Source organism: Anomalospiza imberbis, chromosome 6 (assembly GCF_031753505.1).
Source record: "Anomalospiza imberbis isolate Cuckoo-Finch-1a 21T00152 chromosome 6, ASM3175350v1, whole genome shotgun sequence".
Classification (NCBI taxonomy): Eukaryota; Metazoa; Chordata; class Aves; order Passeriformes; family Viduidae; genus Anomalospiza; species Anomalospiza imberbis.
Window position 1 is genome coordinate 38,990,481 of NC_089686.1, and position 27,319 is coordinate 39,017,799.

Consider the following 27,319-nt stretch of genomic DNA (forward strand, 5'->3'; position numbering starts at 1 on the left):
GTGCAAGCACTAGTGTGTGCCCAGCAAAATGCCAGACCCTCCAGAACACAGCTGCCAGCTTTCAGAGAAATCACTGGGGTTTGTGAAATGTGCAAAACGGCAAAATGGTGTTGAGCAAGAATTTATACCTGCAAGCAAAAATATAAATGTTTGCTTTGCTGCTCATGAATTCATAGTAGAAAGGAGCTCATGTGAAAATTTAATTTGTGCAAAATACTGTTTTAAAAAATCAATCACAAGTGTTTTGAATTACACAGTGGAATAGAATCGTAACTTTGTAAAACAGTGCAAGGTTTACAGATTTTCCATCACTACAAAAGACAATTTCCCTGATTTTCCCACTGTTGTCACATTAGTCCTTGTTCTCTAAGTCAAGTGAATGGGGCACCTCTAAGCATCACGACAGCAAAAATGTACCAATTAAACTGAATCTCTGGAGAGACTGTGAGTAGTTCAGAAATTTGCCTGGAATGAAGAGAGTATATTTCTTCTCATCTCACATCTGCTTAAGTCTTTACAGGCTTAAAGAAGAGGAAGGGGCATATTTGCTCCAGATAACTTCCCAGATGAACTGTTAAAAGCCTTCTCTCTGTCACCACATTAGCTAAAATGAGTAAGTAGAAGTTCCTGACGAACACGACAGGCTTCCGAGTCCACTGATTCCATTTGCTCGTATTCTTCTTCCGATTGTTCCATGTGTCCTGTGGCTGGTGCAGACCACACGTCCAGCCCATGTTGCAGGGAGATGTTATGAAGCACGCAGCAGGCCAGAATGATGTGGCTGGACTTCTCTGGAGAATACTGCAGGGTGCCTTTGGAGCCATCAAGGCAGCGGAACCGCGACCGAATGGTTCTGAACGTGCGCTCAATGACGTTGTGGGTGGCGGAATGGGCCATGTTGTAGCGGTACTCTGCAGGCGTCTCGGGAATGTGCAGAGGGGTCATCAACCACGTCCGGAGCAAGAAGGAGCTGTCACCTGTTAGCAGTGGAAAGGAGCAGGACAGGTTACACACCTACAGTTAGCCACAGATTTCAGCCTGGTCTTCTGGTACAGCAGATACAGAATAAATTCTTCCTCTGGCTAAAAGAAACAGTAAAGGAAGAAGTAACTCTGGTTTACAAATGTGACAAAGTAAAGGCATTCCGTTTTACACAAGATTTTCCACAGAAGAGTTTTAAGAGAATTAATCTACTGCATAAAACAGGAGAAAACAGTTGGACTAGGGTAGTACCTAGAATTAAAAATTGTATAATTCAGCATGGAAAGTTGTAGAATACTGAAAGAAAGCTATTAACAGAATGAATGAGGATTAATACATACAATAATCAGACTGTATAAAACACAGATTAGAAGTTACTGTTCTAAGCTTCCAAGATAAGGGCTGTCCAAACTGAGTCATAAATCTCAAAGCAATTTGCAGGAAAGCAATTGAAAGTAAACATATCACTTGTGCCCAGAGCTTCTCATTCAGTAAGGAGACAATATAGGCTTTCTACTGAAAACAAGGATAAAATATTGACTTACCAAGAAGCCAGCCATCTTTATGTAGCTCAGTTTCAAACTGGCTTGTGAGGGCTGCCTGCTCTAACACCGTGCAGTCAGGCAGGCTGCCTGGCCAGTGTGTTTCAGCACTAAGGAGGACTCCTCTGGAATCACACACCATGAGGCAGTTCAGGGAGTGGAGACCCTTTCGGTTCACATAGGACAGGTCCTCAGCATTGGGCGCTTTGATTGCCACGTGGGTGCAGTCAACCACCCCCAGCACTCCCGGCATTCCTGCCAGCCCATAAAAGTCATCCTTCAGGGTCTGTAGAGTAGCTTCGTCTTTAGGAAAGCAAATGAACTGTGAGGCTCTTTCCACCAGTGCCTCGGTTACATTGGCAACACAGCGGCTCATCGAGGCTTGGCTAATGCCAATAGCATCCCCCATGCGAGTCTGGAAGGAGCCAGAGGTGTAGAAACCCAACGCAGCAAGTATTTGCGTCTCTGGACTGATGGCCCTGGACCGCTGTGTAGGGCGTGAGAGAGTGGCTCCCAGGAGATCCACCAGGTAGCAAATGAACTGTCGGGGAAAGCCGTATGTGGATACTAGGTACTCATCCGTGACATCCTCCAGCTTGAAGCGATCCAAAGTCCTGTGTCCGCGGCCATAGAGCAAGAGGTCGCAGTCAAGGACCGCGATAGGTACGGCCATGGCTGACGGCCAGGGGCGTCCCCTGGGGCTCTTCTCTGCCAGGGCCTTCCCAGAGTCTTCACCTGCATAAAGCAAAAGAGGATACTCAGAACAATTGTTACTGGTGAGCTTTTCAGACTCGGTTACCATTTTCCTTTCAGTCTGATCATCCAACAAACCTTTTTGCTTTTCTTTTTCTGCTTTTAAATACACCGGCAGCCAGCTGGGCTCACCGCGGAGCCGACAACTCTGCCTGGCGCTGACAGGAATTTACCTCCCGTGGCGGAGAGGGAGCCGGAGCCGTCCCCAGTCACCGCCGCCGGGGCACGGCAGGCACGAGCCGCGGGCAGCCCCGCGGGCGGTCTCGCAGCCCCGGCGGGCGCTGCCCTTGCCGGGCGCCCCGGACCCCACGGGCCGCCAGACCGACGCCGGAGTCGTCCCAGCCCTTACCGGCCCCGCGGCCGCTCCCAGGCGGTCCCCGCCGGCCCGGCCCCACATTCGCCGCGATAGATTCGCCACAGGCAGGGGCTACCGGCGGGAGCGGCGCCGGGCGCTGCCCCGCTTTTCCCCGTCTCGGCGACCTCCCGCCCCACCCCCGGACTGCGGGCTCAGCGCGCCGCGGGCGGGCGGGCGGGGAGCGGCGGCTGCATGCAGAAAGTGCCGCTGCGGACACTCAAGCACCTCCCTTCTTCCCTCCCTTCCTCCTTCCTTCCTTCCTTTCCCCCCCCGCCCGCAGCGGATGAAAACAAACAGCGGCGATAGCGACGGCGATGGCGGCGGCGCGGCACAGCCCGCGGCTCTGAGGGCAGCTGCAGCCCCGGCCCGGCCCCGGCCGCCGGCCGCGCACCCCCGCCGGCGCTGACACTTGCGGCGAGACCCCCGGGCCGGGAACGAGGAGGAGGAGGGTCGCCGGCCGGAGGCCCGGGGCGGTTCGGGGCTTGGAGGCGGCGGTCGCGGCCCCGGGGCCGCGGGGCTCTCCCCGTGCCCGGTCGGGGCGCGGAGGAGGCGCCGGGGCGCGGCGGCGGAGCGGGCCCCGCACGGGATGAGCCGCCGCGCCGCCAGCACTGCCGGCCCCGCGCAGGTACCGCGGGCCCCCGCAGGGCAGGGCTGGGAGCTCCGCCAGCCTGCGGGAGGCCCTTCCAGGGGAGGGGGCTGTGACCTGGGTCTTAAACCTTTGGCTACGGCTTCGCGTCTCCGTTTTACTTTGCTTCGCTCCTTGCGGGGGTCGGTCGGTTCCCGACAGCCGCGTGTCGGCTGCGATTCGTTTTCCTAACGACTGGTGGCTGTCAGTGGAGCCTGGGAAAGATGTGGCCCATTGTAATCTCAGCAAGTGGTCATTTAAAATCAAAATGCTTCAGCGCCTGTTGGAAATAGTAGAATCTGAGACCCTGTGCTCCATTATATAATCTTTTATCGTCTTCCTGTGAGATGCGAGTTTGTGGTATGCTGGAAAAGAGCAGAGGTTTACACGTGGTCGTATCTTTCCTGTTGGAGGTGTGGTGCTTAGGGCACAGTCAAAATCGTTCCCGTGGATTCGGTGGGAGCAGATATATGCCTTCCATGTCAGTGGACAGGCAGAAAAGGGACTCTTTGAACGAAGTGTACAAACTGCCTACTTACAAATCCCAAAAGCAATGTGACTAGGCACATACCAAGGGGGAAAAACACAGCAAATTACTGCCTTAGCTGAAAATTAGTTGGCTATCCAAATAAAGTTTAGAGCATCTCCAAATTGTTGCTGGAGTGGCCTGACCTGGAAGACCCTTCCTTCCTGTGGCAAGAAATAAGTCTTTTAGATGAGCCAGGCTATATGTAGATGTCCAGAAGGATCACACAGGATCACTTTATTTTGCTTAAATGGTATTGTATAATGTTGACATTTCTGAACATGTGTTCATACAGTAGTTGATAGGTGGGGATTGTGTTGGTGATTACAGTGCAGGGTATGTAGAAGCAGCTTCTGGTTTAGTCTGTATACTCTGGCTTGACAAACAAACTGAGAGGATGGACCTTTGGACTGATACCAATTTTAGACCTTAGAGAAGTACAGAATGTAACTGCTGGTCAACAGGAATTACCTAATTTTGTTTCTAAGTCAGTGGAGCTGGCAGTGCTGGCTTTAGTAAGGTATTTACTAAGCTGCAGAGTAATTTATTGGTTATAAAGTGAATCTGTGTCCTGATCAGGAGAAAAAATTACCTCTTTATCAGTCAAAACCTGAGCATATAGTGAACTACAGAGCCTTTGATTACATCAGAGTGTTTATATTATGTGAAACAGTTTTTCTGCTATTGAATTTATTCTATTCTGCTAGAGAATTTAATCTTCTCTTAAAAAATCCATAAACTTTAAAGAGAGTGTCACACCTTAAACTGTTTGCTACTTCTCTATAGGTTTCTGACTAATCTACTAAGAAGGCAAAATGGAGATTAATTTTAAGTAATTGTAGGATACTGGAGTTTGACTTGTAGGCCCAGTCTTGAAACAGAGCACTGTGTTTATGAAGATCTTTATATAGTTGCTTATTAGTGTGCTCAAAATACCTGCTTGCAGTGAAGCTTCTTGTTCATTGAAGGGAGGATGTGTTCTAGGCACTCTTAAAAGCTTCAAAAACTTCCATGTGCTTTTTGTTTACTGCATGGTTCAACAAGGCTTTGCTGAGCTTCTCATAGGACATCCTTGGAGATTGGATTTGGTCCTGTATTAAAAAAGAAGTTCTGGAAGAGTGGTATAGGCAAGGAGTGCAGTCTGGGGTGCACAGTCAAGTAACTGGGAACAAACATCTGGGATGAGAGCTGTCCACAGCCCTCTCCTTACAGCTACACCCACTCTGGTTTCTTCCCTCTTGTCTTTTCAATTTCACTCTAGGATAAGAACCACGAATAATTATTTTGCACTGATGAATGTCTGTTTGAAAAGAAAGCAAGATAACTTTAAGTTGTAGCAGCCATGGCTCAGAGAGAAATATAGGCGATGATGGAAGCAGCCTCTATATGCTTTCCCCAGCAGCAATAATAGTGCCTGGTATGTGTCAGGTGCTTCTGCTCTTTTCCTGTTTCTGTAGGTGTCAGAGAGATGTAGTGGCTCAATTCCCACGTATGGAACACGTGGTGTAATGCCGGTGATCCCAGGTGTTCCTGTGCGGAACACACCTGTTGTGTGCTGGGTTACAGGTGTCTGCCGGCAGCGGGGCTGCTCTCGGCTGGGAGCACGGAGCAGGGCTGGGAGCACGACGTGCCCGTCGCTGTAGTTCTCTCGGCTCTGCCCAGGCATTAAGGGGAGGGCTCTTGCAGTTCCTTGCATCATGCACACAGCGCCATCACCTTATGCTGATGTGTCCTTCTCAGAGAGGGAGGGTATAAATAGCAGTAGAGCATAAAAGGCACAACGCTTAGATGTTAAACTGTTGGATAAAATCTGTCCCCACCTCGGGAGAAGGAATAAGGATTTAGTCAAGAGAGACACATGTGGCGGTTCTCCTTTGAACAGCCTGTTTCTGATGTTTCTGTTCACAGTAAAGTGAAGACAAAAGCATATAAATAAAAGCAGTAGATAAAAGTGGGTGTTGCAGGAAGTGGGAGACAAAGCAAAAAGCCATATGGACAAGATGTTGTTTGTATCATGTGCTGGCAAATATATCAGTTTACTTAAGGGATTACCTGGTTGAGGGGAAGTCAGTCATATGTATTTTTCTAACCTAGACCAAAGGTTATTTACTTCTAGTTGTTATTCAGTGTAAAATGAGCCAGTGTTTTCCTTGAGTTAAGCATAGGCCCGTGCAGTAGCACTTAAGGAGCCGTGCTGGCATTGCAACCTACTGGACATGAGAAGTTGATTGAGTTTGGTGGAACTAAGTTTAAAGAATTTCCTTCCTGTTCAGGTCAGCTGTGGCAGCTAACTTGAGAGTACCAAAGACTTTTTGTAAATAAAAAGTTTGCCGTAATTCTAGCTTCATCTTAACTCTTACCAACACTTACTCTAAAGGTGAACACTGTTCTAAGCCTTAGAAGGTCTCAGGCAATCACCAGAGGCCCCCTGTACAAAAATGAGGCGATGATGTTTGTCAGATGAGAGCCCTTAGACATTTCAGGAGCTGAGTTCCAAAGTCCCAGTGTTAAATTACTTATTCCTTTCCACGAAACCTTGCCTGATACTTTCTGCTCTACTTTGGACTCTAGTGGGTTAACTGTTGCTGGCATGTGGAGCTTTAGAGGTAACAGTATGAATCTGCAAATGTCTGATGAATGATACAGGTAGTTTCAGATCTTCCAGGAAGAATCCCAGTTCTGCTGCAGCAGGGCAGAACCATGAAGTTCTTATTTTTTGAACCCTCTGGTAGCTGTTTCTCTTCTCTGGAGATATTTAGGTCATTAGAACGAATTCCTGTACTGCACATAGAGCTATGCTGATGATCATCTTTTTTTCCTTTCCTAACAGACCAGTGAGAATAGCACCTTCCATTAGTTCCCAAGTATCTTAAATAGTTGATACCAGAACTTTTTTCCAGCCTCAAAAAGCAAATGTGGGTGCTTTATTTGACAGCTCTCCCACAATATTGGGTTATATACTTCCTTGCATCTTTCTGCAGGGGTTACATATCACTTTTCACATTAAAACCCAGTATGATTTTTTTTATTAAAATTTATTTAAATGTCATTTATTTAAATGTCAGCATTCTCTTTGCGAAAAACATTTTAAATGCAGTATTTTATTGCCTATATCAGCCAGATATAGATCTCAGACCTCCTCAGCCCTTACAGTGCTGTACTTATTTAAGTCAAAATAATAATAACAGGTTGTTCTTGCCTGGAGTTTTGTTTGTCTGGGGGGATTTGTGTTTTTTTGTAGTGGTACATGTATGTACTAAAGGGTTGGGGTTTTTTTTAATTATTTTGAGTACTGCATCAAGCACTAAATGCTGACTTCCTTTTGCATCCCCCACAGTAGAAAAGGTCTGTAATCTGTCTAGTGGAGGTAGATGCAGGGAAAGAAGGGATAATGGTTTTAATAATGAGGTTAAAATACCCAAAGGATAATTTGAAAATGCATCTGATGTTGAATCACTTTTGTTGTTAGTTCTCAATTTAAATTATAATTTATAATGAGAACAGTACAACTTAAGTAGATGTGGTATGAATGTAGCCTAGGAACTTTCAACTATATTGTATGTCCAGCTTTCTTTTTATAGAGTCATTCAGAAAGCAGCACTGTTCTCTATAAAATGCTCTGTAAAGTGCAGTACTCTTATCTTGCAGCCCTTTTTGATAGATGCTCCTAAAGCATTGGGCTTTGCTGTCATTAAGTGCAATATTTTAAATAGAAGTACTGCATGTGCATGGTCATGAAAGAGTCTGTATTTTTTGTGTGAACAGGGCTATTGGCCCTTTTCCCCTGCAAGCTTTAATTTGCATAAACAGCATACCTTGCTGTAAGTTCAGTCTTTGCTTAATGATTGAACACTGAATAATGTTGTGCTCAGCAGCTGCTCGTCCTCCTGACCTCAGCTTGCCGGCATTCCGGCAAGGAGCAGCGCGTTCCGTAAATACGGGATGTCTGACAAGCTGCTTCAGGCTGATTAGCTGTCTCAAAGCTGCAGCAGGGGTTAAGAGTGAATTAATGCTTCAAAGGCTTACAAGCAAAAACTACAACGAATGCTGCTAATTAAGGCGTTCCTCCCCAATGGTCTCTATATGATTATTAACTTACGTGTGAAGAAGCTGAGAGACAGAAGAATTGTGATTTATCCCAGGCCATGTGACATGATGGTGACAAAAATAGGATTAGTGTTTTGCCCTGCCCTGCTTCCAACGCTGTGCACATTCATTGTGTTCCTAAAAACAATTGTATTTTGAAAAACAAGGCAGTGTCAATGTGAAAGCTAAGTATTTATTATCAGAGCTTTCAAGAGAAGTGAACAGAGGATTTTGGTCTATTTATTGTCAAAAATGTGTCTTTTCAGTTGGTTGTAGGTAAATTTTGTAGCTGTATAGTTTTACTGCAAGTACTATTTGTTGAAAGTAAAGAAACTGTGTAGCCTGTTCCAGCAATGGTTTATTATAGAGATTTCTGCTGAAATACCACTGAAATACTGTTCTAAGAATTTCAGGCTCAAGAAAACAGGCTTGGTTTTGACCAGTGCTCATAGCCAAAGATACATTATTTTTGAAGCAGATGCCTTCATATCTGATTGTTAGCTTGGCATAGAATGCAGTCATTGTGGGGTTGGGGTGTTCTGGGTTTGGTTTGTTTGTTTGTTAACTTTTTTAAATTAAGCTATCAAAACTTAAGAACTTGTACTGAGTTTTAATTGTGGGCCTTCTTTGTTTTTTTAAAATTTTTTTGATCTTTGCACTGACCAGATAAACTATCAATGCGCATTTATACCTCACACTCATATACCAAAGTTTTTGGCATGTTCAGATTTTGACAGGTGGAGTGCTTTGGTACTTATAATTTCTTTCGAGGTGGCCTCTAATGGCAAAAATATTTTGAAATCTAAACGGAAAGCTGGAAGAAGACATCATTCTCAGACCTGTGCTATATTTCAGATTGCCATATGCAATGGACACTGATCTCAGTTCCCAGGACAGGAAGGACCTGGACAAGTTCATCAAATTTTTTGCTTTAAAGGTAATTTTTCTCCTTTGGACAAATGCCTCTTCTTCCTTGTTTAAAAAACCCCACAAAACAAATGACGTACTTTGTGTGGTTAGAGTAACAAGATGGAGGTTTGGGTTTGTTGTTGTTTTGTTTTGCTGAAGAACAAAGCAAGAAAAGGTGATGTCAAATTTAGGAGATTACTGAGAACAACTAGAAAAATATATTTTCCCCTTTTTTCTACCCTCAAATCCTTTTCCATCCTCCAGAAACATCTTGCTTTAGAATCAGTTGTACGCACTTCACACCTCTGTCAGCTTTGGGTTTCTAGCAGCATGTCTAACCACCAGCTGTTAGGTAGTTTATTCTGCTGGACACCACTCTTTCAGCCTATCTAAATTTTTATATTACATCCAAAAACAATAATACCAGAATGTTCTTTTGAATAATGTTGATATGTAATTATAAAATTTGGCCTCGCTTCATACATAGGTGCAAGTAGATTATCTGACAATGGCTTTGCTCTAAATGTACAGATTAATTTGGCTTTAGTCTAGTTGTCCAGAATTAGGATATTTTTATAAATTTTTCAGAATTTTCTATTGAAAACTGCAAATCCTGATTGCAAAATTGACTTTATCTCTTAATGTTGTTACAGAGAAAGGTCAGCCTAAAATTATTTTCTTTCTGAAATACATTCACCTGTTACATGTAATAATTTAAATTGATTAGAACTGAAGAATAGCAAACTCTACTTCTCTACATCATGGTCAGCCCTTTCATTTTTTTCACTCGGAGCTTGTGTAGCTCAGGCTCTAAACTGAGGGCTGTGCAGAGCCCAGAACATTGCTAAGTGTCCTTTTCTTTCTATTCCAGACAGTACAAGTAATTGTCCAGGCCCGACTTGGAGAGAAAATCTGTACCCGCTCATCATCCTCCCCAACAGGTTCTGACTGGGTAAGGTCATATTTTTTAAAGCAGCTCCATGACTCTGTGTGTGTGCTGAGAACACCACGTGATTATTACAGTCTTGTGCAGACAATAATAAGTATTCATAGAGTAGGTACTATATTTAGTTATGTTCATTGGTGATGTTGTGGGGCGTTGGTGGTGGTTGTTCACATGCAACAAATCACTCCAGACTCTTACAGGCTGATGTGGGGAAAGAGAAATGATGCCTCTCAGCAACTCCTGCCAGCTAAGGCACATTTCCAAGATTTGCTTGGGGGTGGGGTGATGAGTTCTTATCTGTCAGAAGTTTGCTACTCTGCAATTCAGGACGTTTTAGTAATGGGCTTTATTAAAAGTGAAAATGCCCAAGATACTCTGTGGGTGAAGATAGGACTGAAGTGAGGGAAAAGGAGCATATTTTTTATAGCAGGATTAAGAAAAACATGTGAATTAGCAGCCAAGGGAATCTTTGTAAACATGAAAAGCTTGAACCCAGCTGGGAATTTTCTGTTTCATAAATATTTCAGTGGACACTGACCTAGTATGTAATATATGGGTCTGTGAGCCTGTCTGAATTGTGCCATCAGGCAGTTTTTCAAAGAAATAAAAAAATTGAACCATCTCTTTTGATTCTGCAGTTCAATTTAGCAATCAAAGATATACCAGAGGTTACTCATGAAGCAAAGAAAGCCCTGGCAGGACAGCTGCCCGCTGTTGGACGGTCTATGTGCGTGGAGATTTCTCTCAAAACCTCAGAGGTGAGAAATGAGTCAAAACAGGTGCCCTGTTTTTTGTTTGTGGCTTTTTTTGCCTAAATCTTAAGTCAACTACCAGAGCTCCTGCCCTTTAATCCAAGACAATATAAGGATATCTAAATTTTATTACGTTAGGTGATATGGTAATGAAAAGAAGTGTATTGTTTAACAGAAGCAATTCACTGCAAAAATCCGAGGCTAAACACACAAATGACACAGCAGAAAAATCTAAATTTCTTAAGAAATTAATTTTAAGAAAATTAAATTCTTAATTTTTAAGAATCTAATTTCTTACTCCATTAAGAACTTAGGCATTCTGAGGAAGGTATTCCCTCAGGTGATATAATTGTGCAGGGACACTTCCAGTGCACCTTTTTCTATCATTACATCACAAGAAAATGGGAACCAGGAGTCAAATCATTGAGAGATGTGGCCATTGCTGATCACTAATGAGATCTGAAAAAGTCTGTGTTCTGAAATGATCCTTTGTTTGCCATCTTTTCTCTGATGTAGGGGGACTCCATGGAGCTGGAAATTTGGTGTCTAGAAATGAATGAGAAGTAAGTACATTCTTTGTTTGTAGCTCTTAGCTGATGCATTGGGTAAATGTGGTTAATCCATGGTGATCAATGAGCACACACTGGCTGTGTGGCCAGGGGCACTTCAGAGGGAACTCCCCTCTTTGTCTAGAGCAGCAATCAATCTGTTTTAACACCAGTGTCAAGAAAGTAAATTAGTCATTTAATTCCTTCTTCATTCTTCCATTACAACTAGTAGATTTCTTCAGATACAAGAATTCATAGTCTCAGTAATGATAAATATTTTTCATATTGAAAAGATGTCTCTGTTTAGTAGAAGGCTGCATGGCATTTTTCAACAATTTCTTCTATAGCAGGTGGCTAGGTTGAAGCAGGACTCTTAGCTGGTTGGTCAGTACAGGTAGCCACACTGGGGCTTTATTTATCATTTTGGCAATAAATTTAAACAACCGGCCCCAGAGTAATTTTTATTTTAAATAAAATAAACAAAAGCAACTGCAAACCAAAACAAACAAGAACCCCAAACCCAGGCAACTTAGTGGTAAACAAAAGACTAATTTGTTTCCTTTGTGTGCTCTAGGTGTGACAAAGAAATCAAAGTTTCATACACTGTATACAACAGGTTGTCTCTACTGCTGAAGTCTTTGCTTGCTATAACCAGAGTAACTCCAGCCTACAGACTCTCTAGGAAACAAGGCCATGAATATGTAATATTGTACAGGTAAAGCAAAAATTTCCCATTTGAAATGCAGACAGGAGAGACACTAGACTTGCACAGTGTAGCTGCAAATGTAGTTAAAAAGGGATGAGTAATAATAAAATCAAATTATTTGTACAGAAGTACTACTGATCAATGACAGAAGAAAACTTTGGTCTATGTATCACCTTATACCCTTTACTTGAGCCACTGAAAGAAAAGCTAAGCACAGGCTGTGAAGTGTTTGCCTACCATGTTAGGAAGAGATTCTACATGCAATCCCTTAAATTGCTTACTAGCATCCAATTGTTTGGTGTCTGGCTTGTGTTTGATAAATGCCTCTCTACATTGCACATAACTGCAATGTGTACTTATGCGGCATAGATTCAGACTCTGTCCTGTTACTCCATTTTAAAGATGCATCCTCAATTCCACGTCCTGTAGTTTTTGCAGTTTACTCATACAAATACTGGGTTCAACTCTGTTTAGCCTGTGAGTCTGACTGGCTTGTAGTTCATAGTTATCTTCCAGACTCTGTTTATTGCTGTGAGAAAAGTCTTTGACATGTTTGCATAGCTAATTTATAAGACTGTAAATTTCAGGTTTGTTATCATTTGCACAGCTGAGAACTCAAAAAGAAATTCCGGCCATTTTCACATTTTTGCCTCCATTGCTGACTTGGCATGTACTTAAGAGCAGGTCTCTTTACAGCACAGTTAATCTTTTATGTTGTATGGTGAGCATCAGCTTTTAGACTCAGACCTATCTGTGAAGTTTGTATCACTTGACATTCTTGCTCTGAACTGTAGACTTAACCACAGATGCTTAAAAAAATTAAAGAGAAATTTCTGATCGGACTACCATTTTCTCTTTCTCCTGTTTACATGACGTGTTCTTCTTCTGGAGCAGCTGTAAGGTTTTTTGAAATGGGCATTCCAGCCATGTATTTTGGGCATTTTTTTCCTGAAGAGGAAAAGTAGTTCCAGCCTTCCAACTCCCAAAATTAAGTAAGGAATAAGGATATGTATAGCATTATGTCCCAACTGGATCTAACAGCTTTTCTTTTTCCTTTTCCTTCAGGATATATTTTGGTGAAGTCCAGCTGAGTGGCTTGGGAGAAGGTATGATTAGACAACACGTAAACAAGAGCAGAACTGTGTTTCATTCTGACTGCCTTTTGGTTACTATTCCCACGTACCATAAGGAAAATTAGTCTGAGGCTTACATATGCTTTTTGTCTGGCTCTGCCAGTGCAGCCTTGTGTCACAAGGTGACAAGTATAATGGTGGTACTTGGACAAAGTCTCGGGTGACTGCCATTTTGACTCTAGTGATACAGAACTGAAATAAGAATATGGAATTATGTTGATAAGGGGCAGGACTGGTAAAGGAGATTATGATCTACTGAGGAACAAGAAGCACTTGAGAACAATATTTTAGACCAATAAGCCAGGAAGCAACATCAGAAGTCTTGCAAGTGAAGCCTACCAGCAAGGCAACCTAGTGCTGCTGTTTTGTTATGGGTTCTATGTGTGTTTTTGGAGTTCAGATTGCAAGAGATAATGGTAACACTACTGAAATAAGATAATGTAACCTCAGAATAAAAAAGTATGGCACATAAATAATCTGTTAAACTGATAATTATTCCTTAACTTTACAGGTTTCCAGACAGTCCGTGTTGGGACAGTGGGTACCCCAGTGGGCACCATCACTTTGTCTTGTGCTTACAGAATCAACCTTGCTTTCATGTCAACCAGGTGAGAAAATGTGATCATGCCAGAAACTGTTTTACAGTAATTTACTGGTAAACCCTCATGTTCTGAGCCTCCAAATCTTTCCCTTCTGCTTATCCTTTCCTGCTGAGATTCTCTTTCATGAAGAATGCTCTCTCTCTCGCTTAAGCCTTGCAGCAAGGGGAGTATTTGGGTAGCCCTGAGCCAGGCTCTAGAACTCCAAATTGTTGATGCATGCCTGGAGTCACAGGACTAAACTGGAAAGATGCTCTGGTCCCATTAATAGACACAAGGGTTTTCTGTGAGGGCACCATGAATTGGGAAGAGTAGAGAGAAAAAGCCAGTAACACCATTGCTTGTTGCCTTGCAGGCAGTTTGAGAGGACCCCTCCTATCATGGGGATTATAATTGATCACTTTGTGGACCGTCCCTATCCCAGCTCTTCACCCATGCATCCCTGCAATTACAGGTGAGGAAATACTGAGTTGAAGTCATGGGCCATGGTAAAGGCATCCATTATGCCCAAATACAGAGCCTTTTCCACTCTTTGTTGACAGCATGGGAAGGGACACTGGAGAATTAGTGTCAGTCATATTGGCATAGTTAAACATGTGATGAAAGGTGACATTTTTCTCCTCACATTGAGATGGCTGAGTGCAGCAAGCCCCAGTATTTTCCCAAATTCTTCACAGAAGCACTTGGACACAAAGGATGTTTAATCTTGGCTGCTTTCAGGAATTTGAAAGTGTAATGGTTAATCCTGATGCAGAACTACATGTGTAGATGCATGCATCCCTGGCTATTTCCACTGGGGAAGAACAGTTTAATTTCTCCTTGGAGATGAGAGGTTTGCCCTCTCTAAAATGAATGTGAGGGCATTCAAGTTTGGACCAGTGATGTTGTTTGACAATGGTTGTGTAAACACCAGAGCCAGCAGCACTGGCTGGTATAACAAAAGCTTTAGTTAGAAACACTGTTATTTTACATGGGCTAGTAGACAAAGACCGGAGGAAAACTGACGTTTTTCCTCAGATCTGGCAAGCAGGTGAGAGCCCTTCATAATTCTCCTTTCAACTACACCCAAATACTCTCAACCTCCCTGCAGTGTTTGTCCCAGTGTGCTTTACTATTTGTTTGTTTTAAGGAATATTTCCAGTTAGAAAACTTGTCTTTTCTTGCTGCTTTAGAGCTGGTGAGGACAATGGTGCAGTATACCCCTCAGTAGAAGATTCCCAAGAAGTGTGTACCACATCTTTTTCCACCTCTCCTCCATCTCAGGTAAGAGAAACCAGGCTCTTTTTACTTCTAGATAGAACAATTGCTGTAAGAATAGTTTGCATATTCCTACATCAGCTGTTGTGCAAACAGAAATCCTCCTGCTGCTAATTAAAATTTAATGTGTGGGTTATTTATCTCATTACGTTCTTGAGTAAAATCTATTGAAATTAGATGCTAATTTCAACAAAATTCCAGGGGCCCAGAAAGACTGAATTACTGAGAAAGATTAAAAGAGCCTATTCCTGTAGCTGGGCTGAGGTGTGCTTGAAGAGGACAGCAGTGCACTTACACCTTTACACATTTGCATACCAATACTGCAGGAGGAGGAATTCAAGACATTGATTCCAGGCAGCTTAAGTAGAAGTAACAGACTGAAACTGAGAAAGAAACACTGAAATACCAGGAAAAAGCTAGAGAAAGACATAAAAAAGACAAATGCTTTATTTATTGGACCATCTAAAATTAGTTGGGGCAGCAAGAATAAGTATTGGCAAAAAATTGCCCATGAAAATTTCATTTAATTTTCAATTTTAAAATAAATAGCTAATGGTTTCCTTTTGAGTATAAAACCCTAGAAACTCCCAAGTTCTTTTACTGCTTTATGTATCTGACGCCATAGTTCTGTATTTTGAAGACAGCCAGAGTTGCAGTTGTCCTTTTGCTTTAAATATTCAGGATTGCCATGCCTTGTTGTCCAGCCAAGCAGATGGCTCTACTGACCTTTAAAGACAATCTAAAGACTCTAAATCTCTTTCACTGTCAATGGGAAACATAGAATGAAGTATAATTGGAATGGCTGTTCCAAACTGGAAGAATTTGCTATGGGTCTTTCTGCTGCTTCAGAGGAATTAATATGCCTGGTTTAGCAGAATGTATTCTGCTATATGAACGAGCGAGAAATGAGCTTCTCTTAGGAAGCATCTTTGTGCCAAAGTGATTTCAGGTGACCAGGCATCAGGCAATGTTGAACTAATTAGCCAGCACTCACAGTAAGTCTGATGGAATAAAGCTTTTCTTATTCTGCAATACACATTTCAGGAAATGAGTTTGTGACTGAGTTGTGTCCTGTGTTTTCCTAAAGGGGGGTAGATACAAAAGATTTCATAAGGAAATTTCCACTGACTTGCTTGTGCCAGTGTTACTTAACAGTAGTAGTGTATGTAACTACATTGAAGTTGACATTTCCCCAGGGGTCATGAAGCTTTACTGTCACTGAGGGGGGAAAAGCTTTATGAAACCACTTGAACCCTGAGGATTCACATTAAGTATGAGCCTACATTCTTGCTTTTTCTGTGGCTCATAGTCACCATATGCTGTGCCCTTATTTGTAAAGCAACTGCCAGTCTTTGTTACCACAGTTAGAATTGTAAGGCTGCCTTGGCAGAGTGAACTTTAAATTAAAAGGAAAAGAAGAAGTTAATTTTTTTCTCCAGCTTTCTACATGTCCTGTCCAGGGTAATGACTAGGAAAATACTAGGAACTGTCTGATTTTTGTAGACAAATTGTATGAATCTCTACCTGCCTTCTCAGCAAAAGTGAGGTCTAACCTGTGTGATACAAGGAAATAGTTGTCACCTTCTTTGTGAGCTTGCATGTCTGTGTATGTGTGTTGTGAAGCAGCCCAAAATTCAAGAGAGTCTGACCATGCGTAATACCCAGAAATGAAGCTGAAGCCTTTCCTCAAACTGAAAACCATTGCTAGGAAAATGACTGTGAGAGGAGGTATGGGACTGAACCAGGTTTGGATTGCCCTTTTTGCATTAGCACCCTCTGTGAGACTGTGTACTTCTGGAGTTTTGCTCCTGTTGATAGAGCTCCTGCTTCACATCAGTGTGTTTGTATTGCACTGTAGTCTGGGTCCCCTTTATTCTAAGGGTGCAGCACAGACCTGCCAAGATAGGATCCCTCGGAAAGCTGGAGGATAGGGAGTATGGATGGATGGAGAGTGCTGAAATACAAGTCATTTGTAAATTAAAAAAAAAGTAGTACTTGACTTTTTCTAGCATCTGCTCAGCTTTTTTGCTAATTTGCTGGTACCAATTATAATTAACTGTGGAACAGAGTCTCTGGCAGTTACTTTCTGTCAGGGTTTACTGGAGTCTAAAACACTACCTGTGTTCAGTGGTTCACTCAGACTGAAAAACAGTCACTTCTTTACAAAATGAATGTGCTTCTGGCAATACTGAGACTTCTGCTCTCTGTGTAGATGTGGCTGCTGCAGCCAAAACCTCTTCACTAGCATTCAGTTCATCCAACTCTTCATAATTCCTCTCTGAAGTCCTTCTCTCTCTCTTTCTCTCTCCCCCCTCATTCTCTCTTTTCCTTGTCTCCTGTTTGTCTGTGTCTGTGCACAGTGTGTTTTTACTGTCACAAAGGCACATTTTCAGACCCCTCCTCCTGTGGTGACGGATACCTTGAAGGTCCCAGTGATGGGGCTGGCCTTTTCACATCAAGTGAGTTGTCAATAGAATATGCTGTACATGGCCAGAATATGAGCTCTGGCATGACAAAACTAATACAGGAAAATACAAATTTGACAATGTGGAGTGTTTGTTGTGCATGGGAAAGACTGGTGAACCCACAATGAGCCAGACACTTTACTGAGACTGGCTTCTTAAAATGCCTTTGCAGATCAAGGTCTCTCAAAGACAGGACAAGCACCCCTAAAAATACAACAGCTGTCAAGGGTTGTCAGTGAAAGACACAAGTAGTAAGGCACGATTCTTGAGTGTTTTCTGTTAACAGCCCATGTCCCTAGAACCTCTATAGTCATTAGAGCTCCACTTAGCCCACCTAGCCTCATGTAAATCAAACTGCTGTTCCTCATTTTCATCCCTGTAAAGGACATCAGCTTTGGTGCTGCTGGAGCTCACACTGAGCTCTGGAAGAAATACTCCTCTTCAGGTCAGGCAAGTCAAAACAGAAAAGTTTTATCTAACCTGACTGGGTAGATTTCTGCCTGGGATGTATAAGGAATTTCTCCTGGGTTTCACTGTTTCCAACACTTAATTCAAAGCAATCTCACAAGGGTTAGCTTCCCAGTTCTCTTTAACTGGCACATTTATGGGACCATATATTTTTTCACTGAAGCTATTTGAACAGGTCTGGAAGATGAGATGTTTTAATTTGCAATGGAAGTAGGTTCAAACAGTTGATAATGAAATTGTTTTGGGATAAAAAAAAATAATAAATATTAACTCTTCAGTAAGTTCACGATGGCATTCATGTAACCCACTACACCAGTATCTGAAGTAGGCCTGTAGAGCAGAGCTTCCTTGAGACTGGATGTCAGCCATACCTTGCACAGCCTCTTCCTACATGTGTAGGAAGCCAATCTTGTTTTCCTGTCAAGGTTCAGACTTAGTCCCCTGGACTACTGTCAAGTAGTCCTCATAGCAATAAGAATTTTTTAGAACAATAACCTACGTTATTGATTCCATCGAAAATCTAGCATCCTTCTGCCAGCCTGAAATGCTGTGCCTCTGACTTTTCCTGTTCCTTCTTCAGTGACTGGTGATTATTCAGGCTGTGGGACATTCCCCTTCCCTTTCCTCTCTCCTCTCCCTTTGCCCTTGTTTTTTCTCTTCTTTCTTAGCTTTCCAGCTCTCGTCTTTCCTATCAGCCTGCTGCCCTGGGAGTTGGATCAGCTGACATGGGGTATCCTGTACTCTTTGCTGGTGGCTTGAATGCTGCACACCCTCACCAGGTACTTGTAGAGAGTAGAACCAGCATGGCTGGTATTGCAGCCATTTGTGTCACTTGTACACCTGAGAGAGGCATTGAAACTAGTGCATGCATTGGTGTCCAGTCAGTCAGGAATGGAAAGAATGTAAATACAGAGAAAGCACAACTTCCACAGGAGTTGGGAACTGGCTCCTCAGCATCCCTGAATTTACTGGGGTACGGCATCATGTGGAAAAACTATGCCAAGAGAGCAGGCACCAGACCTGTTTGCCTGCACCAGCTTGTAACTGATTCCAAACACTGCCTGTCTTACAGAGCTGCTGTCCCGGTAGCTGTCCAAGCACAGTTCTGTAGGCTAGACATAGGATACGCTGGCAGTTTATATTGACATAGTTATATCGGTTCATCAGACAAATAAGCCAAGTTGACAGAAGTCTTTTTCTGCTTGAGATATTGGTGTTACACCAGTTTTGCTGACACAATGTTACTAAAATAAAATAACTTCAGTTGGAATGGTTTTACAGTGAGCATCTAATCCAACATCCAATTCAGGGCTGGCCAAGTTAAAGCCTGGTATTAAGGCAATTGTCCAAATGCCTCTTAAAAACTGACAGCTTGGAGCATTGACTGCCTCCCTAGGAAGAGAACACTGTTCCAGTTTTTGACGACCCTCTCTCCAAATAAATGCTTTCTAATGTCCAGTCTAAGCCTGGTGCAACTTCAAACCACTCCCATGCATTCTGTCACTGGATCCCAGGAAGAAATCAGCATCTCCCTCTCCACTTCCCCTTCTCTTGAAGCTGTAGGGAGCCATGGGGTTGTAGCAAGAGGATGTAAGTTTTTTTTCCTCCATTCTTCCCCATGAAGCTGAGGACTTACAGCCAGAGAACTCTGCAGTGTAAAACAGGCCTGAAGTGGAGAGTAGAGTAGAAAGAGAGTAAAAAGTGAGTTTGTATTGTGGTAATACACTGCTACATGACATCTCTCTGAGGCTTATAGGGGCTATAGCCCAGTCATATGCCAAAAGCCCCACAACTTATGCCCAGTATGATGGAATCTACTTTGTATTGCACTGTGGTTTTGGTTTGATTTTGAGATTTTTTAACTTGACTGTTCCTTTCTACCTCAGTTGGTTGGTCCAGGCAAAGAAGGGGGAGTTCCCCCAGTTCCTAACCAGCCAGCACATGGCACTCAAGCTGACCAAGAGAGGATGTGCACCCCACTGGATGGAGTCCATTACTCAGCAGCTACTCCTTCTAGCAGGTAGGTTAGTTTTAGATGATCCACCACTTCTGCTAACCCACTTACAAGCCTATTAAGATAAAACTTTTTGTTTCCCCTTTTTATCTATTGTTTGTAGCATAACTATTGTCTTTTCATCCCTCAAATCAACTTGTAGATTTCTCTGACTGGGGCTTTTTCAGCCTTTCTCCAAACAATGATCTTGCCCATCTATTTAAACCTCCTAGTCTCTGTAATATCCTTCTTCTCTTCTATGTCAACTTTATTATCAATTTTATAATATTTTCAATCTTTCTGCTGATTTTGCTCATTGTAAAACAAGATGCAGTAAGTTGAAAAATGAGTCTTAAATTCCCTAGAGACTTAATATGCATTGTTACCAAAGCCAGTTGTAGTTACCATAAATCTGTTTGCCATTTTAGTAAGAAACTTTAGGCATAAAGTTATTTAAAAGGAAACAATGCAACCTCAAACTCTCCTAAATCAACTCCCTCACAGCTAATTAAATCCTTCTGGTTTTTTGATCACCATATTTATTTCTTGAGAAATCTCTCTTGGGGTCACATAGTTGTGAGTCACAGAGATTTTGCTCTGGGGAAACCAAAGCTCAGTTGCACTAGCACTTTCCTGGGTATTCTTGAACGGTAATCCTTTTCAATCCTTTCTAGGTAATCCTCTTTCTATGGGACAAAACTATTTTTTTTGTTTTAAAGTTCTGAATACCTGGTAGGAAAAAAACCAAAACAAATAGGTCATGGAAGTACCTAATAGCCATAGAGTAAATTAATCATACTGGGAGTGGCTGTTGTCATGTTCCAGATCTGCTGCATTTGTGAACTGGCTGACAGATATAATGGGAGATCTCTCACCTCCTGAGAGACCTGTGACTACTGTGTTACTGAAAAAATAGTAGTGATGGACAGGAATTGCTGTGAACACACACAAGTTAAATGCCCATTTCCCAGAAGAAAAGCCTATTTCACCAACTTTATATTCAATGAAATAGTTTTTGTCCAGCTTTAAACAAAAATCTGATTCCACAAGTATCCACTTTCCTTTTGTGCTCCTGATTGAGGAGGAAGGTATGGTACAAGGACAGATTTCTGTTGTCCTTCTTCCAATACTAGGAGTAAACCAAGAAAAATTAAGGAGTCTGATAAAAAAACGTTATTTATCTACCCTGTGTGTGTCAGGAGGCACTAATTCTGTATTTTCCTCCCCCAGTGAGGACACAGAAACAGTATCCAACAGCAGTGAAGGAAAGTGTGGCTCCCCACATGACCTTTTGGAGACTATCTTTATCCGGAAGGTGGGAGCTTTTGTCAACAAACCCATTAACCAGGTAACAAGCGGTAGATCTTCTCAGAGAGCACCATAATACCTTTCTTTTCCCATCTGTTCATACATAGAGGAGCAAAAAGCACCCCAGTGCCAGGGCATCCTCAGAAACTGAGAATGCATATTTCTGCCTGCTGCATTTCCCTACAAGGTTTTGCCAAGGTGTATTTTGTTTTTCATAAAATCCTTTTGGGATGGCATAGCCATTGACTTTACTCCACTTTGCCAACACCCTATTTGAGAATAGAAGACTTGATACTCCACTTGGATCTCACAATGATCTGCCACTACCACAGGTCCTTAAACAATGAAAGTTGGTAGCAAGCCTCCCTTCCTTGAAGGAACATGCAGTAGACCAGTTCATCACTAGAAGCAAGCATTTAAGTTCAGCTAGGGCAGCTTAGAGATTGGTTCCTAGGGCTGCAGTTCTAGGCCTTTTGGATGAAGGAATGAGAATTGTTTCAATTTGTAGCAGTTCATTAATCCTTACCTGTATTATACAAGCTATGTATAGAAGCAATCCCACTTCAAGGTATGTGTCTGCATTAGGCCAACTGAGTATCATCTCTGGATTTCCTGCTTTTTAAATGAGGTTGTCAGCCTCCTGCCTAACTGCTGACGTGATTTTGGGCCGTTTTTAGTTGGCCTTACAAAGATGTTCAATATCCTTTTCTGTGCCGGGTAAGCAGATAATCTTAGTGAAATTCTGTTTGCTATATCTCCTCAGGTGACCATGGCCAACTTAGACATTCCTTTTGCCATGTTTGCTCCCAAGAATGTTGAGCTGGAAGATAACGACCCCATGGTAAGACTCTTCCAGAGGTGTATGTGCCTTCTCAGCATCCCTTAAGTGAACATCCATGCTATTCTCTGCCTTGAATACACTTTGGTTTTGGAGAAAATAACTAGTTATTCAGATTTGTTTGGTTTCAAGAAGTCTCCTGTGTTGAATCTTGGGCTCTCTAGACATGCAAATAACAGCATGTGTTTGCTGCCCCTGCTCTAGTTCAGGTTAATTGTTCAACCTCCTAACTGCCCCCACACTGCCAAAGCACACAGACAGACATGACTGTAAGATCAGTACTCACCGTCTTTGATTTCTTGGGCAGGTCAATCCTCCTGAATCCCCAGAAACGGAATCTCCTCTACAAGGCAGCTTACACTCGGAGGGCTCCAGTGGCAGCAGCACAGGGAACACCCATGATGACTTTGTTATGATTGACTTTGTAAGTGCCCTCATCAGAGCTCTTACACCTGCACCTTAGGTGGGCTTCACGTGCTAGTGTGATGACAAATGATGTCAGAGTACTTTTGAGTGGGAGTGGAAAAGACACATCATTCACAGTACCACACTGTAGGGTGTGACAGTTCCAGAACTGCAAAAACACTGGTACTAGGAATCAACAGCTACAAATTAAATACCATTTCAGTTCTCTACTAACATCTGGGCTTGGCATCCTCTCTCTTAGCACCTAGAGGAGCCAGATTCCAAAGAAATGTTCTCTTCCAACTGCTCAAATGCTATTGTGATATCAAGTGATATTGGCTGTTCTTCAGTTATTTAATATGCATTATTGCAGCAACAGTTGTAATGCCAAGATGTTTACTGACAGCAGGTAACATCTTTACCTGAGATTTTAACAAAAGGGAATCCAGTGTCTCTGGGAATTAACAACAGTATCTTTGATTGTAGAAACCAGCATTTTCAAAAGATGACATTCTTCCAATGGACCTGGGGACATTTTACCGTGAATTTCAGAACCCCCCTCAACTCAGCAGCCTCTCCATTGACATTGGAGCACAGTCCATGGCAGAGGATTTGGTACGGAATCCTGAAATTTCTGTTTGTGGAAATCCTATTTACTTTATAATGCTCTCCCTATTCCTAGTTTGAAAAAAGTATCTTCATAGAATTGTAGAATAGTTTGGGTTGGAAGGAACCTTTCAAGGTCATCTAGTCCAACTCCTCTGCAATGAGCAGGGATATCTTCAACTAAATCAGGTTGCTCAACCCCATCTAATCTGGCTTTGATTATTTCCATGGATGGGGCATCCACCACCTCTCTGGGCAGCCTGTTATAATTTTTCACCAGCTTCATAAAAATATTCTCTCTTTTATCCAGTGTGAGAATCTACTCTCTTTCAATTAAAACCATTGTCCATTATCCTATCACAACAGCTCCTGCTAAAAAGTCTGTTCCCATTTTTCTTAAAGGTCTCCTTTTAGTGCTAAAAAGCCAAAATTAAGGTCTCCTCAGAGCATTCTCATCTTAAGGCTGAATCACCCCAAATCTCTCATCCTGTCTTAACAGGAGAGGTGCTCCAGCCCTCTGATCATTTTTGTGGCCCTCCTCTGGACCCACTCTAACAGGCCCCATGTCTTTCCTATACTTTTCAGAAGAGACCCTGCCCAAAGGTCGTCCATCACTAATATATTCCAAATAAATGCAGATTTGTTTCTGACACACCTGAGCCTCTGAAACTGGTGTGTTTGTCTTGAAGCTGAAGGCTGCTGCAGCATGTTTGCTTTGGGTCACTGAAACCCCCCAAACTAATCCTGCCTCTGGGGTGTCTCACTTGGTGGCAAACCAGGCCTGACTTTGCAGCCTGAGCAGAGTTGGCGTTCTGGTGTGGCTGGTGAGTCACAGCTGGGTGAGTGCTCTATTAGGCTCTCTGGCATTGTGCCATACTGTGGAGAAAAATGAAAACCAGAGAGCAGCAAGTGTCTTGATGAAGACAGTGATGCGAGCGGGTTATTGTGCTGCAGCTGGTGGGGATTGCACAAGGTGAGGCCCCAGTGCATCTCCTGTTCCTGCAGAACAAACAGATCTGGGCAGAGTGCCCTGCTCAGGGTCACTCGCTGGATGTTGCCAGAGGGCTCCTGGTTTTGTGCACGTAGAAAGGTGAGCTCAGAGCATTGGTGCAGGATTGCATGACTCAGAAACAGATTTTTTTTTTCCCTAGTGTGTTTAAAATTTCCTTCTGTCTGCTATGAATGAGCCCTGATCTGCATCTTTCCTTGCCTTCCAGGACTCATTACCAGAGAAGCTGGCAGTCCATGAGAAAAACGTCAAAGAATTTGATGCTTTTGTGGAAACCCTGCAGTGAAGCTGTTTCCCAGTTCTGCTGCAGCAATTCTTCCTCCTCAAGCCATGCTGGAGATGACATCAACAAATATCTCTATTGCCCCTGCTCTGCCTTTTGTTCACATCAACTAGTTCCTTCCATCAAGTGAGCTTTCTTTTCTCTCTTCAATGACAGATGTGGCTCATCTGCTGATTCTCCTCAACTTTTCCACCACAGAGTTCTGGACCGCTTTTCCTGCTCACATTCAGTTTTAAGACTTCAGTAGGGACACAGGAAGTCAAACTCCAGTGTATGGGAACTTACTTTCTCTTCAGTCTGTGTTCTGTATGGAGGGGCTTTGTGGAAAGTTGCCATATGCTTCCTCCAAGGGTCCTATGGTTTAAGTTCCCTAGGTAGAGCTTCTTGCTAACAGGCTTCTTCCTGAAGTCTCTGATCCTGTTAGAGGATAGAAAGCTTTGGCTTATTTCCAGGGTCTGTGAGTTCAGCAAATTCGACTGTTTGAAGTCCAGGACATCCATTCCACAGAACTGGGCATTTCATCCTGACTTCAGAGTGTGTGCTTGGAGCACAGGGAGAGACATCAGCTTTGGGACCTGCATAATCCAAGTTACCTTTGTTTTCCTGCTTCTAAAGAATTGGGTCTCTACACAGTGTAGCTGATAAGTAGGAGTGAAACTACAGGAATGCTTTCCACATTTCCTTCCCCAGTGCACTGACACTTGGCCATGCTGAGTTTAACAGTGACTGTTGGCAAGCCTGCACATAGCAGCTGTGATGATGCTCAATTCATAGTCTCTGCTTCTGAAACATAACTGTAAATACTAGGAATCCTATTTCTTTAGGGTTATGTAACTAGGAGTCTTAGTCCAAGATTTTTCCTCTAATCCTTGCAAGCCTTCCTGCTTTATGGTTAATAGATGATCTTAATAATTAAAAATATTTAATGCTTTTAAAGAAACCTATATTTAAAAGATGTTCTGTTTTCATGTTATAGTGCGGGTCATTCTGTCCTGATCACTGCAGAGAGCAAGTGTGCCATGGAACCCTAGCCAGTGAGGCTAGTCTTTCTTTGCAGGAAAATATCCAAGATATTTATTTTCTAAGACAGACTTGATTAGTATTATACTCTGTTTTGGGGACTATGTGTCCATTACATCCAGTCAAGGCTCATGATAAAATGAAATGCACACATCAGTGGAATGGAGGGGCAGGGACTTGGTAAAAAGCTGTTTTTCTGATAGGCATGGATGAATTTGTAGTGTTCTTTGGCCATTCAGAAGGCAGCTTCTTTAAAGAAGCACACTTTTTTGGGAAGCTTATGGTACTTTTTAATCAGCTGGCTTTTTAGTAGCTGAAATTTTATTTTTGTAATAATCCAGCCATCGACAGTGTGACTGGCTGGCATTGCTCTATGGGTGTTTTGGCTGTTGCATGTCTTCTGCCTCATGTGAGGATGGGAGGAGAAACAGTGACACTAAATAGAAACTTGGAAAAGGTGGGTTTTCTTGTGGTTCTGTCTCATCCTGCCCTGTGTAACTAGAGTGAGCAACTGCAAGACCCCTTACTGTCCAAAACCACTTCTTTTCCTCCTTGTTTCTTTTAAGTGGAGTTGTGTTGCTTGAGTACTGAGAAACCATCTTCATTTCCTCAGAGTGGCTGAGTAACCAACCTTCTAGTTGGTGCAATGTGGCAGCTTCGCCTTAGCTACATTCTTTGTTGGAAGAGATTGCCTGCAGCTGATGGGGGAACTCCAGCTCCACTCTGGAACACAATTTCTGTGTCACTGCTGGAGCAAGGAGCCAAATTCAGAACAGAGCTTACTGTAAGGCCAGAACAATGCAATGCTTTGAACTTTATGAGAACTTTTGTTGAGAGATGTGTTTGATGGGAGGCCTTGTAAGTTCTAAAACTCCAGGTAAGAGCTTTATTGAAGGAAAATTACCCACCAGAACCTTTTTATTTTATTCAACTGATTCAACTTCTTAGCAACCTCACATGGAAATTGCTTTGTCCATGCAAAGTAAGATTCACAAACATTTAAGAAAGGTTCCAAGATGAAACAGTTTATAACAGGACTTCAGTTACATGGGCTGTAACAAATTCTTGATACCCATCCAAGAGCCACCTTGTTTCACCCTTTGGAAAGGGTTGCAGAAGGGTGCAGGAACACAAGGAATTAATGGATCAACTGCTTCTCACCTGTGCTCAGGAAACTGGTTTGCCACTTTGTAGGAAGTAGCTCACAGCTGGTTGTCAGCTTTAGTCTCTGAAGTGATAGGATCTGGGCTGCAGAGTAGCAGAGATGAGGCAAAGGGCTGGTTCACACCGTATGAACAGAGGTTAAACTTCATCTAACCAGCACTCCTGCTGTGCTCTTCTGCTAACAAGCTGTGGAGCTGGCAGGGAGCACTGCCATTCCTGTTAATCCCACCCAGGAGGTCAGGGCTTGTACTTGAGCTCCTTTATTGATGGAGCTCCTTTATTGATGGAGCTCCTAACGTGGCTACAGCTCTCACATCTCATAAGGCAGAATGGCACTGTGGCACATTTTCTTCTCTTCAAAAGGCTGGAAAATTGTCTATATAAGCTGCTAGTGTTGAGCTGGATGGCCATAGCAATAAGAGATTCTCCAGGGCTAAGTTACCTGCCTCTTCTCTAGACAGTCCTCAGTTTCAAAACACAGTTGCTGCATCTAGGCTCTGAGTTCCCTGACCACTGCACAAATGCTCTGCTTCAGTAAAGACTTAGCTGCTGCTGTGGCCTGCCACAGATTGTGTTATGAAGGCTGTTTATTTTAGCAGCTCTCTGCTCAGCTCAATATTAAGGACAGTATCTATGTAGCTGCTGATTTACAGATACTTTGGGTGGAGGGGAAGGTTCCTCAAATGTATTGTTTTGGAAAGTCTCCGGTGTACTTCAAGTATTCAAAGAATTTCCAATAAAACTTTTGTGTAAGCAACACTCTCTACGTTTTTCTGCGTACCAGCAGGTCTGGGACAGTTCCAGGCTCATGCTTGTTTTCCTCCAGGAAACAGGAGGGTCAGGGGCCTGTCAGTGAATGCAGGACAGAGCAAGTTGCTGCCTACGTCAGAGAGGGCAAAATGGACTAGTGCATTACAGTTGGAGAGGTCAGTGGGATCTTACTGAGATCAGCCTACTGGAAGGACAGCAAGGGACAGACAGAACAGGTGCCTGGAGGTGGGAGGAACAGACATACAGTGTTTGACCCTGCTGACCTCACCAG

The 27,319-nt window shown here is 43.0% G+C and overlaps 2 protein-coding genes across 13 annotated transcripts; one reads left to right on the plus strand and one right to left on the minus strand.

Moving 5' to 3' along the window:
* Window positions 1-187: 187 nt before the first annotated feature.
* HARBI1 (harbinger transposase derived 1) lies at window positions 188-2,196 on the minus strand. Its single transcript, XM_068193582.1, has 2 exons — window positions 1,527-2,196; window positions 188-977 (listed from the first exon to the last, which is right to left on the minus strand). Exons 1-2 carry the CDS (start codon window positions 2,194-2,196, stop codon window positions 601-603), a joined length of 1,047 nt encoding a protein of 348 aa, XP_068049683.1. The 3' UTR covers window positions 188-600.
* ATG13 (autophagy related 13) lies at window positions 2,155-27,036 on the plus strand. 12 transcript variants are annotated; one of them, XM_068193572.1, is made up of 19 exons: window positions 2,846-3,256; window positions 6,313-6,388; window positions 8,724-8,805; window positions 9,649-9,729; window positions 10,362-10,481; window positions 10,992-11,038; window positions 11,598-11,738; window positions 12,795-12,835; window positions 13,374-13,470; window positions 13,817-13,915; window positions 14,634-14,724; window positions 17,079-17,177; window positions 18,320-18,430; window positions 19,538-19,671; window positions 20,875-20,959; window positions 21,716-21,793; window positions 22,098-22,214; window positions 22,682-22,810; window positions 24,019-27,036. In XM_068193572.1, the coding sequence occupies exons 3-19, from the start codon at window positions 8,737-8,739 to the stop codon at window positions 24,094-24,096; spliced, it is 1,617 nt and encodes a 538-aa protein (XP_068049673.1). In that variant the 5' UTR covers window positions 2,846-3,256; window positions 6,313-6,388; window positions 8,724-8,736; the 3' UTR covers window positions 24,097-27,036. The 12 variants fall into 12 exon arrangements, with proteins under 12 accessions (XP_068049671.1, XP_068049673.1, XP_068049675.1 ...); XM_068193566.1 differs by having other exon boundaries at window positions 2,863-3,256; window positions 20,875-20,992; XM_068193571.1 differs by having other exon boundaries at window positions 2,863-3,256; window positions 18,347-18,430; window positions 20,875-20,992.
* The last annotated feature ends 283 nt before the right edge of the window (window positions 27,037-27,319 follow it).